We start from the raw sequence: 14780 nt of genomic DNA, 5'->3' as shown, positions 1-14780 counted from the left end.
GAGTACCTACAAACTCTATACAAGGAAGATAAAGTCTGTAAGAAGTGCTAATGCTCTTGCAATCTGCAAGACAAGGTGCTCCAACTAACCATCGGGCAGTAAGAAGGAACTGAGCTGGTGTAGGATTGGTGGCACTTAATATACCAATGCATGAGTGCAGCACTCAAGAGGGCGCCAGAGCAGACCCTACCAATATCACTAAGGCAAAAGTCTCTGGCAACTGTACATGTGAGAGTGCACACACCTGGAATGGAATCAACATGAGCAAGCACTTGAAGAAAACTAAATTATGGAGGGGCAAAGGCATTAATTTTGGCAATCCTAGCAGAAGTAACAGGAAATCAGCCAGCTTAATAGATAATACTGGGCACAGGGGTGAACCATGGAGACAGGACACCAATTAAGGTCCTCCTTAATCAGTAATAAAGCTACTCTGAGGTGATTTAAGCCTTCATGTGAAATTCTTACGAGTCATCCACTACTGCTTACTGTGATCACCAAACACCAGCATATAACTGCTGAGCCTGAAATCTGTTTTGGAAACAATTGTTAGTTATCACTAGCTAAACCTTTGGTCTGTTTCCTGATTTCCAGGTAGCTGAACCCTGCTGCCAGGCAACTTGTAAGATTTGTGGGGAGGCATGAGTGTAGTACTATAATGGAAGAAAGGCCATCTTCTATTCAAATGGCAACACACCTTGAAAGTAAAGGGGTGAAGTTTGAAAGAAGCTACAGGTCTGAGTAGCAGAAAGAATGGTGCTGTTTGAAAGCAACTGAAGTGTGTGTTTGTTTTGAAGGAAGGAAAGTTGGCTCCAGGAGACAGTGGGAAATTACATCAGTTGAGTTGGATCCTTTGGCATTTAACTCAATTGCTGTCATTCCTCCAGCCATGGCAGCCTGAGATGGGGGACAAGGCAAAGTAAAAAGTTCAGGAAGGGTAGAGGCAACTACTGTAATCAGTGGGAGTACCCAGGAAAAGCACACAGTCTAGGTTACTATCTAATCTGACAGCTTTCAGGATCGCTAACATGTCTCTGCCCACATCCAACAGTTTTTAGTGCTATCAGGGAATTTTAGAGAGGTGACAATGCTCTTAAAGAATGAAATCACCATTTCACACACAGTAGATTAGTCCTTCACAAGGAAACTGATTATCCAAAAATTGCAGTTAGAAATTACTGTAGTTTCCAGTTTGCTTTCATGGGAAGAGGTATGCTTTGAAAGCAACTGTTTTTACATTGCATTTTTAAACACATCAAGTAAAGCAGTTTAATTGAAGAATCAGTGGATGCTTATACATTGCACTAGCTATTTTATCTCTGTAGTCTGAATTGATTTGCATCTAGTGTACTTGAGAATTGTTTTCCTAAAGAACCTAAAGCGGGAACGCTGCCCCCCTCCCCAGCAGGATCAGTCTGGAAGAACATTACTTGTGAAAAAAGTCATTTTACAATTGGCATGAACTTATTTGACAATGTAGGAAGTTACCCCCCGATTCTTAAAGGGAGAACATTGTTTTTTTCATGCACCTGTGGCATCATGCAGAAAAGAAAACTAAACAGGTAACTTAAGTCAGTTGCAATTCAAAATCAAACTGTTCAACATAGCCTGGCTCACATATGTAAACCTAACAAAGCTTTGAAATAATCAAATACTGTAAGTTTGAGAAGTTCGTTTCGTACGTCTTAACTGATTTGGGTAACTGCAGATTGTCCATGAAATGAATGCTGTGTGTTCAGTGAATGTTGTTCTCTAAGATATAAATGGCTTCTGGGCCAAGGGCCAAGTCGTGCTGCCTTACTAACAATTTGTTTGCCTCACCTAAATAAAGCAAGATCAACTCAGTCCTATATAGGAAAGTTCACTTACCCAAATAAAACCTTTTAAAAATACATAACTGTTTAATGAGCAAAATCACTAGCTTTGAATTCCCATACTCCCATAAGTGTGAATCACAGCCTTAAAATTCAAGGCAATGTCTGAGAAGAATGTCCTGTTCTAAGAGGAAGTAAGTATAATCTACAGTACTCTCTTCCTCTAAGACCCTTTGTTAAAGGGCAAATACCCTCTCCCCCATATTTTCCTTTTTTGACAGCATTGACTAAACTCAGACAGGTAGGTATGATTATAATAAGTAAGATGTACTCTGTTCCTCCAATAAGTCAGATATTTCTATCAATTAAGAGCATGCAGATGGATATGGAACACAATTGTCTTAGGTAGCTGAACTGAAAAACTTTACACAAGCACTTTCTATACAAGCCATTTATTTGAAATGCCAACTATATGTAGGATAAATTCATGTTACATGCTTCTCAGCAACAGTAGAAAAATAGAACCAGTGAAAACCTTTTTACAACTGTAATGGTACTCAAAAGAGAAATGTATTGTTTTACAATGCATCACACGACTAGAATTCAAGTTTGGAGGTACCTAAATAAAATACTATTTTTAAAAAAAAAAAACACTATGTACAATTGAAGCGTAAACAAGTTTTACAAAGTACTGGTTATGCAGGTTGTAGAAAAAACACTTGCATAGGACATGAAGTCAGTTTAAGAAATTTTTCTGAGCCTTTAGCATTGAAGGCACTTGACTACCAGTAACAGCACAAAGACAATAAACAAAATGTAACATTGCAGAAGGCAAGGCCACCTTCCAGAAGTAGAGATAGAAACAGCAAAACAATTTCAAAGAAGCGTCCTTTCCAGAAATCAAGTTATTCATCCATACGCAGTGTTAGCAAATGGCAGGGGGAGAGAAATCTGTTTTGGTTTTTGAGTACTCATGTTTTCAAGTAAATGATCATTAAATAAACCAAGAACAGGAAATCATCCTATGATTTCTGAAGTCAACATCTACTGATGCCTCTTTCATCAAACAATGTTAAATGGGTAAGCCGCGTTCTCTCCGATTCAGAACTATATGGAAGGACAGGAAGAGCTTAGAATTCCCACTCTAATGTGAAAGTCTGTCATGTAAACAAGGGGCTTCTGCTGCAGCCAATGAACTGAAAAGAGATGAAGTATAGCATAGGATATGGTAACACACATCTTTTGTATTAAGTAGCTGAGCCAACTCACTACCCCAGCATGTTACCTGCTTTTTGGGGTGAGGGGAGTGAAGATTAGTTTCAGCATAACGCTTCTATAGAATCGGATGCATGCGTTCTTTATATTTCACACGTCCAGTTATACAAGCCTGGGGCCAAATTTAACCTTGGGATGAATAGAGGCAACTCCATTCACTGAACGGGTTGTATTAACTTAAACCAGGGCATAATTCAGCCTACTTTGCCTATACTTCTTAAAAACAAGAAGAAAAACTGCCAGCATTACAACAAACTAAGAGCTCTCTTCTCAAGGAGGCTCCAGTGAGGACACAGGAAATGCAAACAAGACAACACCCCTTTTATACATCCGCAAGAGACATTTCACTGTTACCTGGAGGTCTGACCAAAAATAAAAACCAATCACCTCATTAATTGATGAGATTTCTAAATGGGGGGGGAGCGGGGTGATGTATGTTTAATATACACAAAAAATATTAAGCACCCCTGGGACTAGAGAACAGTTGCTACAATGCTGTTATCGTGCAACTTTTGGCTTCAATAATTACACTTTACCAACAATTCAGAATGTAGATTAAATCCTACAATTTAAAAAAAGAAAAACCCCAACGAAGATGACACAGGGTTACCTTCTCTGAAAATATTTTGAGATCAGCAGCAATTCTCTATCTTTTTCCCAGATCAACATGAGTAAGTGAAAGTGCAGATTGTCTAAGTGGCCTGATTGTTTTATGGCGTGTCTAGGACTTCTTGCTTTTTCATGGTTGTTTTCCCTTAAGTGCTGCTTGATGGTGTGAAATGCCAGCTTCTGAGACCTCGAAAGTGGCAACTGTTTTCTAAGGGCAGACCGACTTTCCATAAAAAGCTTCTCACCAACATATTCCACTGCAAAAACATTTCATGGGTGCATTCAAAACATACTCATGAAACTTCTCAGCCTTCTTTACCAGCCACCCCCTCACAAGTTCCATCAAATAACTACTCGTGCTATTTCTAAGAGATCTGAGTCACAATTTACCATACAGTGCCACATCAGACGACATCATCAATAGCTAAAACAGGTTTCCTGTAAGCAGATCTACCAAGTCGTAGGTAAAGTTATACAAATAGTAAGTCTTCTGTTGGAAGCTAGGATTTAAAGTGATCGTGTTACTAACACTTGAACATAGCCTTCAATGCAAGTAGTCATTTACTTTTTGGGAGAGGATTACATTGATTTTACTGCTCGTGAGCATGGGCAAGGGGGGGCAATACATATAGTTGGGAATTAGTGTTAGAAAATGTTGTGACGAACTTCACAGAGCAAGGCCAACACACCTCAGTCCCTAGCCTGTGTGACACCAGTGTTAACCCATCCTAACAACAGTTCTGGAGGTGAGGACAACTTTCACACTGTGTTACGATTCTATGAACACAACATAAGATTAGAGATGAGGTTGGACTCACCACATGCATTTTGTACTTGTGGCCCAACCCCGATTTCAAACTAAGCCTCCTAAGATGAAAAAGACTAATTATCAACTGTGATTTAGTCAACCTTCATCACCCAATATCATTAGACTAACATGAGTGTACCTTAAAGGAATCTTAACATGGTATCAAAGTGCTGCAGGAGAGATTATGAATTACTAGATCACAAACCCATGATAGTTTACCCAAACACCACTTTCTAGTTTAAAAATTCAGTACATAGTTGCACAATAAGGTCTTATGGCGCCTAAGCCTTGTATACATTAATGAGAGAGTGAAGAGGTTGTTTTTGATTTTGTGGTGGGGAAGGAAATGGGCAAGAAGAGACGCCTATCTTTTGACCAGGAAAACTGACTTATACTAAAGGAAACTGAAGATTTACATTTAAATAGCATTAAGCATTTTTAAGGTTAAAACAGTCTTTAGCTCACACTGATTGAGGTCTTCAATTGCTGCAAGATCTTTCATTATAGTGACCAACCCAAAAAAAGGCATTTACCAGAAGTTACTACACTGTGGTATCATATACCAGAGTCTTCACAACATTCAGAATGGGAAATAAGCGTGTGGTAACTATTGGCAAGTGCTGACTTTTCAATGACCATCACTAAACCCCTTATACTGTGTAACCTCAGCACAATGGTAAGGGATGTTCCCAAACGACCAGTGTCTCCTCTCTACCTTGTATTTATGTTAGTGGAAGAGTCAGACACCCCTGCCCCACAGTTATTGTTTTACTCCAGGGGCTAGAGGTGTAATTTTAAAAAGGGCTAAGCCATCTGCAACCAATGAAGCTAACTCAGTTACTCTTCAGTTCACGAAAGGACAGCTGAAATGATAAATTCAGAGACATTAAAATGTTAAGGAACACTGAATGACATCAGGTAGACTAAAGCCCTTTGTTTTTCTCATAGGCAGGACAAAAGAAGGCAATGAGCAGTCACCTCAGCACCTCCACTAGAGAGGCAATGTTATAATTTAGACAATAACGTCAGATACTAAGCCTGATCTTCCTAGAGCTTTAGATTGTGGCATGAATCCTCTGAACTCTGACCTCCACACAGCCCAATTCAAGGGTATCCTGATTAGCACAGTAATGTTACGATCAATTTGCAGTATTTCTAGGTTTTCTTCACAAATCAATCATTTGAGTCTGATAAATGCTTCTCAGTGCCCATGCAGTTCTCCAAAATCACAAATGGACCACAAAACATAGGCTGGGATTTTCAAAGGAGCCTAATGCAACGACACCCAACTTCAAATGAATTTCATTGGGACCTGGAAATCTAAATCCTTTAGGTTCTTTTGAAAGCCCTAGCCATATGTTTTAGAGTAAACATGTTGAATCAGAATGAATGGAGACCAGCTGCCATGACATGTTAAACAGAATGGTATTACACTGGATTTGCAGTAGTGATAGATCAGGCAGATTTCAGACCTAAACAATGTTACTAAAAAAGTATTTTGATGTGCTGTTCTTTGGAATTCATATAATTAAAAATAAACACATTGTTACTATCTCATAAGAAAATACATTTCATAGTGTGCAACCCAATGCACATGGAGAATTGGTAGGTGAAAGGTAAAATGCAGAAGTATGAAAATACAGTCCTTTAAATGTAACAAGAAAATTTAACATATTAATACAAAACTAATACAGGTAAAATAAATGTACAGGTGCAAAAGGCTACCAATTTGTAAAAAAAGTGCCAGCTACTTTTTGTAAAGGCTTAATATTTTCAAACCACAAAAATAAACCCAGAAGCAGCATTCAAAATAAACTGATAGCATGCTGTCTCTAATAAAGCAATGTATTTACAAAAAAGTGAGCAAAATTGAGTTTTCTGCTGGCATTAATGAATTTGTCTGACAAAAGTCAGGCCAAAAGTTGCAAAGAATGGGGTGTTTCACAACTCTCAGGCACAGAGAAATAGTGGAGGTTGCTTTCAGAGGGCAGATTTTTTATACAGAAAGTCTGGTTTGCTTGGAGACCTCCTTCCTCTGCTTACTGCATCTTCCCTTTCCAAATCTGTATTTCTCTGTGCTTCATGTTCCAGAGGCTCCTCATCTGTTAGTCTCCTGCTGGATCGCTCTTCTTGTATCTCAGAGCTGTACACAGAGAGTGAAGGTCTGTTAGAAGTTAGCCCATATGTTAAGTCAGTTTCCATTTTTGTTCTTCCCCTGATGTGAACTGGGCCATTACCAGCATTTTCCTGGGCAGCCAATGCCAAGTCCAACCGCTGGGGAGGTTGTTCTAAGACATCGAGGTGTATTGGCTCATTCTTTTGTCTGTGCTGATGCCCATCTTGGGAAAGCACATATTCTCTCCTAGAATCCTCTTGCTTTTTAGGAGATAATTGGTTAGGTAGATAAGCTGACTTTAAGCCACTTGGTGATGCCTTACTGTGGCTATACAAATCTGGACCAAAATACATGCCTTGGGAAGGTGAAGGAGTATGTCTGCTAGGTGCTGGAGTGGAAGGTCTGCATGCAGCATTAGAGAAATCATAGAAATCTGGATACTCCTGTTGATTTTCTCGAGTATCTATTTTTTGTTCTATTGCATGTTTCTTTCGAGAACTGTGCATGTGCCTAGTCTGAATACATGAAATATGCTGGGGTGGTCCAGGTCCAACCTCCGTCACTGGCTGGCTTAATTCTGTGTCAACAGTGAGCTCTGGCAATCTTCTGTCCTTTAGAGACATCGTTGACACACCCATAGCAATATCTGGCATCAACTCATTTAACATGGGCTGAGTACACTGGAAAAGAAAGAAAGAGTTAAATCTACTTGGATTTTGCTTTACTTCTACATTTTAATTAAATTTATCTGTAACATCACTTTCTGTAGTAGTTGGTGATGGTTTTCCTTTCTGACCCACTTCAGTCTTCTAGAACAATCCTAGCCAGTAACTTCAACATTGTTTCAAAACTTGTTTAAGAGCATGTGCTACTCCAAATCGGTTGATTTTTTTTATATACATATGACTTTTTTATATACACACACACCATACCAATCAGTAGTTTACTTTTCAGTCTCCTAGAGGAGGGACTTATATACTGTATTCCATACATCTGATCCACACTAACCAGCTTTAAAAGCAGATTATTACCCAGAATTAGCGCTGAGAAGCAACTATTGAGAACATCCAACTCTGCACATTCCCTTGGAAAGAATAAGTATAAAGGCAAAAGATCATGCATATCATTTCCACATCGGAATATGCAACCAATCAAATCTCAAGAGAATGGCCCTCCCTTGCAAAGAGCAAACCATGTCCAATTTCTCTTCCCCATTCCTTTATGAAATGTTAGCTACTTTCAATTGACAAACAAGATTATTGTAGTCCTATGTTCAATATACAATACACCTCTACCTCGACATAATGCCACTCAATATAACAACATGAATTTGGATATAAGGCGATAAAGCAGTACTCTGGGGGGAGGAGGGGGGTTGCGCACTCCGGTGGATCAAAGCAAGTTCAATATAACACGGTTTCACCTATAATGTGGTAAGATGGTTTTTGGCTTCCAGGGACAGAGTTATATCAAGGTAGAGGTGTATAAAATAAAAAAACACATTACATGTGCAAGCTCAGACTGCCAGTGAACAGATTTTAAATATGCCTGCTTTCAGCCATCTGCAATATTAGTTTTTCAAATGATATACATTCAGTGCAACATTATGGCTGAGAATTTAAATGCATGAAAGTCAGGAAATGTATATATCTGGTTGTAACCTCTCTGCACATATTCTGTAAATACAGAATAATTACATTTATGCATTATATATTTATTTGCACACAATATGGCTGAGTTAAAATTGCTGTGGTAATTACAAAATTGATTCTTCTCTCCTTGTTACATGTTTGGAGGTGATCTTGCCAATTACAGACCAATAAACCTCCCAGGAAAATTATCAAACCACTAGATGAACACGACTTGACAGGGATAAACTAGTACAAGGGCTGTGAAGGAAAATTGTGTGTTTCTACTTTACTAGAATTATTTGACCACATGGGCTAAAGAATGGATAAAGGAGAAAAAGGAAGGAATAATTTGAAACAATCATGCATATTTCTGGCTCCTAAATTAATTGTAATCACTCAGGAAAAATACCTAGGTGTACTTTTGCCTCTCTCAATGAACACTTCCCCCCCAACCATTTCTGCACACTGAGCAAACGATAGTATGTCTAATAAACCAGGGATAGAAAAGACTGGATGTATTCTGTCAATTTATGTATTAATGGTATGCCCTCACCTGAGATAGTGTGTTCAAGTCTAGTCACTCAGTCTCAAAGGATAACAGAAAAAGAAGGGTGCAGAGATAAAGTGAAAATTGAACTGACATGGGCAGATTTCAACAGGAAGAGAGACTGAAAAGACTGTAACTGGAAAGAAAATGAATAAGGGGACAAGTTAAAAGTATCTAAAATAATGAAGTATAGAAAAGATAGTCTAAATAGGAATTCCAGCTTTTTAGATAATATAAAAATAAAGAGACAAGCAAAGAAATTGAAAGGCAGTACAATAAGGAAATACTTCTTACCCCAAAATATAAAAACAAATTTTGGAGCACCATTGCCACAAGCCAAAGGCTTAAGATTTTCTTTAAAAAAGGATTTATATGGATGACAACATCTACGGTTATGTTAGAAATGATTAAAAGATATTTTAAAAGGTTCCTTATGCTTCAGCATAAGGTAATTACTAACAGAATGTGTTAGGAAGAAACTTCTCCTGTGGGCAGGCTGTCTACTACAGAATTTCCTGTGCCTTTCTCTGAAATATCTAGTATTGGTCACTGTTCAGAGACCAGTAGGACAATTCCTATACTAAATTCTTAGTCACTACTTTGCATTCAAGAGGGTGGGGGGTTTCTTTAAGTCAATGTTAAATAGACTACAAAGAAGCATACATACAACTGCTTTAAATCAGTTCCTTCTTTAAAAGCAGTTTCACTCATTCCAACCTGTGGCGTTCCCACCACATAGTTGCTTGTTAATAATCTAGAGGTTAATAAGCATGCAAGCTTTGTGCATGACTTTCAGACACTAACTTATGTCAAAGGCATTTTTTAATACGATAAGTACATTGCAAGTTTGAACTAACTTAAAAATGGGGTATTTTGTAATGGGAGCATAAGAAAGCACTTGAATATTTTTCTTAAAATATGAAAACAACTTCTACCAAGCTCAGGTAATTTAGAAAGAGCTGAATTGAGTTTTACCAACTGAAAAACAAGTCATCTTTGGTTGCAGAAGCATACAAAAGTTCAGATTTAAGTAAATATAAATTGTTTGGAAAGATCTGAGTGACTATAAGCAGGTCTTCAGAAACTGAAGTATAGTGTGTTGGGAGACATGCACATACACAGGCTCGAAACAATTTTAGGAGTCCTAAAACTGATATCAAGTAATGTCAACATTAAAACTTTTCTTTTAAAATGTGCTTTTAGCAATTACATTTCTATCCAGACAAACAACCAATCATATGATGAAGTCAGCTTCACTCAAAGAATCCAGTCTTCCTTGCAACTTAGATATATGTACGCAATTTTTTCTTTACATTTAAATATTAATCCGTGAACACTTTTTATATATGCATATATCCCATTCTCTGTCACTTTCCACTGGCTTACTGATTTTAGAATTCAATTCAAAATTGCTTCCAGGCATTCAGAACTCTCCACAGATTTCCTCCACATGCCCGTCTGTCTACATTACTTCTCAAGTGAATATGTATAGAAAGAGTAACACCTATATCCACCTATTCCCTGTCTATTCACTAGTTCTGCTCCTTCTGTTTTGGCTCCCTGCACCACAATGGTTCAGGTATTTTATAGAAGGCATGGAGGGGAGAAGGTTGATTTACACTCGCCGTTGAGTAACCTTTACACTTCCCTCCAAGCCACATTATTTCATTACATTTCACCTTTACTTTCCTTTTCAATAAATTACTTCGATGGGAGGAAAAAAGATGCACTTACTGCTTGCTTTTCAGCTGCCATTACTGCTGCTGCTGCAGCTACTGTTTGTCTCCCCAGTCCTGTAGTGTTAGTGCAATCAGGGGGTGCTGCTGCTTTGACACCGGGTACGTAGACAGGTGGGGCAACTTTAGGAGCTGTCCTGGACTGGAACAGTAAATGGTTACATGGATAAGAAAAGGAACGTGAGGGATGTTGACTCGGCACCCTTTGTTTCCAGCCCATTTTGAACTGGCTATGAATAGGAGTAGCTGGTGGATGGTAAGGAGGTGGAGGAGGGGGCAGTGGTGGATGGAAGGCCACAAAAGAGTCAAGTTCTGTAAACATGGTTTCTGCAGTGGGAGTGCTGTTAACTCGACATCGTCCAGACTGTCTCATAGTTAAGAGTGGGCTTTCATCCCCAAACCGCTCGTCAGGAAAGAACTTGTGAGGATTCTGCAAGAGAATACAACAAAATAAGAGATTCCCTATTGGCATCGGCTTTTGGCACGCCGAGCACGGTTTGAGTCCCGGTGACCTGGGCATGAGCCTGGCACCGGGATGGAGGAAAGGGGCTAATCCCTGATCCCCCCTCAACTAAATACACTAACTACAACTATAAAACTCAAACTATAAACACAACTAACAGTAAAGAACGAGTAAGCTAGGGAAGTGGAGATCAGCAAAGCCGCGTTCCACAGTTCCAACGACCGTCATGGGCAGTAAGAAGGAACTGAAGGGCCATTGGGTCAGCAGGGCTATATATCTGGCGCCATAATGGCGCCACTCCAGGGGGCGACCCGGCCAATCCACCGAGTGTTGGCAGGATAAAAATCTTCTGACGAATGTGCACGCAGCGTGCGCACACCTAATTGGATTCAGTATGAGCAAGCACTCGAAGAAGAATTTCTGCTTCGTATCTAGATGGAAACTTTTCAAAACAGGAAAATAACCAACAACAAATGACAAACAGCAAATAATAAATAGTGAGCACAGACTTCTCTTACTCATGCTTGTGTCCCCCAAAAGAATATAGGTATTGCAAAGGCATATCTATTCTCTAATGTTCATGCATAGCAAACAACACTGCAAATGTTACCAATAAACAAATTAGAATTAAAACAAGGGTGATGAGCACTGAAACACTGTTTCTGTGACATTTAACCAACCAGTTTAAGTGGAGGAAAAGACCACACTCTTCTTTAGTGTATGGTGGTTTTTAAGTGACAGAAATGTAAGAATTCTTATGTGCAATCAATTTTTAAAAAAATCTACTGGTGTTCCCCCGTGGGGTTCAAAACCAGTGTATTTTACAACCATTGTATTGCATTATTGCAAAGACCTCCTCACCTTCCTATTTACTTTAAGTCTGTGCAATTATCAGCCCCTACCTTTAAAAAATTTTACTGGGGAAAGAGAGAAATGCCTGAACATCAAGTGGCTTGCACAGTGACAATGACAAAAGCTTCTCAGATTCTGAGAATACATGTAACCAATGTCACTGGAATCAGGCACTGGACATTTTCACTCCACATTATGGCATTTTTTCCAAAAAGAAGCATTAACATTTCTTCTGTGTCTCCACCTCTTTCAACAAATGCCACTTCTGGCTGATGTTGGAAATAAGCTTAATTTATTCATTTGCTATAATAAAAATATGTGTTTTCTCACTGGTAAAAATTCTTCACTTCCAGGCTCATTTTACATGTATAAATACCACCCTCTTTCTAACATCCAATTTTCTACACCTCCAGCAAGCAGTTCATTACTACTGCCTGGCCACCGAGTGGAAATACAAAAACAGAGTTTAAAAAAAAGCATACACCTATACAATGTTAGTTTTTGTTGCAGTCCTGGTTAAACATTCAGTTTTCAAGAGAGTTGCACCAAAAATCGCCCTGGAGGAGGAATTAAACTTACCCGGACAGTTTTCCATACCTGCAGAAGCTCAGCAGCAGCATCAGAAAGTCCAAACTCTCGCAATACACGAATCTGAATCTCATAACTGACAGTGGCTCCTTCTCCACAATTAAGAGCATACGCTCTTTGAACCTGCTCAGTATGACGGAGCTCCTGGAGCCGTTTGACCATCTCTTTAACAACAAGGAGATGGGGAACTGGTTGGGGGGGAAAAAAGACAGTGAAAAGTTACAAGAGAATTTATTTCTTAAGATGTTAATGGGACTACGCAATTAAATGACGCGATTAACTTTAATTTTTCATTCAGAATTAATGTTAGGCTGACTATGTTGCTGAAGACGACTGGCACCAAGCCAAAAGTAATATGACTTACATATTTGTGCTTAATGCCTTAGAGCATCTTTATAGGATAAAGTGTAGAACATACTAGTGCTAAAGATGCGCGCCATTTTACTGGTTTCTCCTAAAGCAAACCACAAACATACTCTTCTTTGTAAACCCCTTACAGGATGCAGGAATTTTATGATTTGGAGGCCAGGATATTTTAAATCTCAACTGCATATTCGCTCTGGAAAACTATAGGCCAACAACATGCTGATGTTCTTGCCACAATTTATGTTTTTGGTGGAATTCTGGGATCATAAGACCATAGTACCAGTAATAACTACAGAAAATGCATTTTAAAGAAATTACATGAGTTTTAAGCCAACATAAACCTGTGAAAATTACACTTTTATGCAGCTGCCCTGAAAAAATTAGAAACCTTTCCAAAAGGAAATCATATGTAATTTTGGGTATTTGGTTATCCTATTGCACAACTATCATGTAACATTTTGCTGTTGCCTGGTAATGGGTGATATTTCTTTGTGAATTTTCTGTCCCTAGTAACATTTGCATATCTTGAGAAAAGTTAAATCCAAGCTTCCGTAAATGTGGGGTTGGAATCGTGAACCTCGCCAGCTATCCCCTGGCAAAATATTACCATCTGTGATGAAAAGTCCACAAAGATTAAATGGATTAGACAGCAAGGCATTGGGGTATTTGCATTTTAGAGGTGAAATGAAGACATCATGTAACTACAAACAAACATCAATTGCTTCTAGTTTCATAAAGATCACCACAGTGTGTGCAGTATCAGACTTGCTAATTTTTCCAAAATGTTTTCTTTTTTATTTCTGGCATATGAACTAATACAGTAAAAATGAGCAGAAAGCAGTATCTCCAAGAGCCTCAAACAAGCCTCTATACTCTGTTTCACCGTGGCAAAACACTCAAGACAGTAAAACACAGTATGTGCCAAGGTCATGCTAGATGAAAAGAAGATTTCAGGGCAGCATGACTCAGCCTTCCATTCAAAAGGTTTAACAACAATAACCTGGCTTGAGTCTGGAGCAATTTTTCATATGTCAACACACTCAATCTTCTAAAATCACACACATTTTAGTGTTGTCTGGATAGCATCCATTGTAGAAGCAGGATACAGGAACAATATAGTTTCACTCAGGAGTTCACTGGCCAGGTTCAGCTCTTGCATAATTTCTGATTCAAACAGGTCCGAAGAACCCTGACAAGAGTTTGCTGACCGTAACCTGAATACTGCAGGTACAGTTCAGCAGAGGTTCACAAAGCCTCGGGACATGTCATGCTACCAGCCCAAAACGTTCAGTCTGTCCTTGTGGGGGAATGATCAGCTGAGAATCATACCTAGCTCCTGTAGCACAGACAGGAGAATGCTGCTTGATTCTTCAGGTGGCCAGCTCTTTTCTGCTCTCTGTGCTCCAGGGATGTCTCCTGGCATGAGAGCACAGCTTGTTGTAACATATGCCTGAAATGCAAACCTATTTGGCTCAGTGATTTCCCTGCTCGTGGAACTGGCTAAACAATCTCTTGTTCTTGTCATCAGTGGAGCATTAGATAAGGTGGGCCATTACCAGCACAAAATACTGCACTGGCTTGCTCTTTGTTTTGGGGTGTGAGTTAAAGCATTGGTGACAATCTTTAAGCCTTGAATTGCCCAGAACCCAGCTACGATGGAATTTAAGATTGGTTGAGATGTTCTCATTCCACGTCCTTGGAGTGGAATTTTTCAGGAGTGGCAGCAGAACATTTTCAGTCAAGGCCAACTTATTTTGGGGAAACCCATTGGCAGCTCACTAGTGTTTGAATTTGGCACAAGGCAAAATGTTATATAATTTGACATTTGGTTGATTTTTGTTTGGAGTCTTATCTATAGGATGGCAGCGTTTCTGCCTTCTGCTGTTGGGGCACGCGTGAATGCTATCATTTATAGATAGCTCTGTAGAGTAGGTATTTGAATCTAGTATCATACTGGTGAGATACTATGGTTATA

General features: G+C 39.1%; 1 protein-coding gene across 7 annotated transcripts in view; it reads right to left on the bottom strand.

Annotated features, from left to right (window-relative positions):
* Positions 1-2247: 2247 nt before the first annotated feature.
* Positions 2248-14780, bottom strand: part of BTBD7 (BTB domain containing 7) — a 112771-nt gene continuing 100238 nt past the window's right edge. For 5 of the 7 annotated variants that reach the window (XM_030558863.1, XM_030558864.1, XM_030558859.1 and 2 more), the window contains 3 exons: positions 12449-12627; positions 10535-10966; positions 2248-7302 (listed from right to left, as the gene is read on the bottom strand). In XM_030558863.1, coding sequence (XP_030414723.1) covers positions 6487-7302; positions 10535-10966; positions 12449-12627 — 1427 coding nt within the window. In that variant the 3' untranslated portion in view covers positions 2248-6486. Of the gene's footprint in view, positions 7303-10534; positions 10967-12448; positions 12628-12664; positions 14222-14780 lie in introns of those variants that run through there. The other 2 variants (XM_030558865.1, XM_030558866.1) reach the window with 2 other exon arrangements.

The sequence above is a fragment of the Gopherus evgoodei genome, chromosome 4 (assembly GCF_007399415.2).
Source record: "Gopherus evgoodei ecotype Sinaloan lineage chromosome 4, rGopEvg1_v1.p, whole genome shotgun sequence".
Classification (NCBI taxonomy): Eukaryota; Metazoa; Chordata; order Testudines; family Testudinidae; genus Gopherus; species Gopherus evgoodei.
Note: the sequence above shows the minus strand (reverse complement) of the source record. Positions and strands in the feature narration are given on the sequence as shown.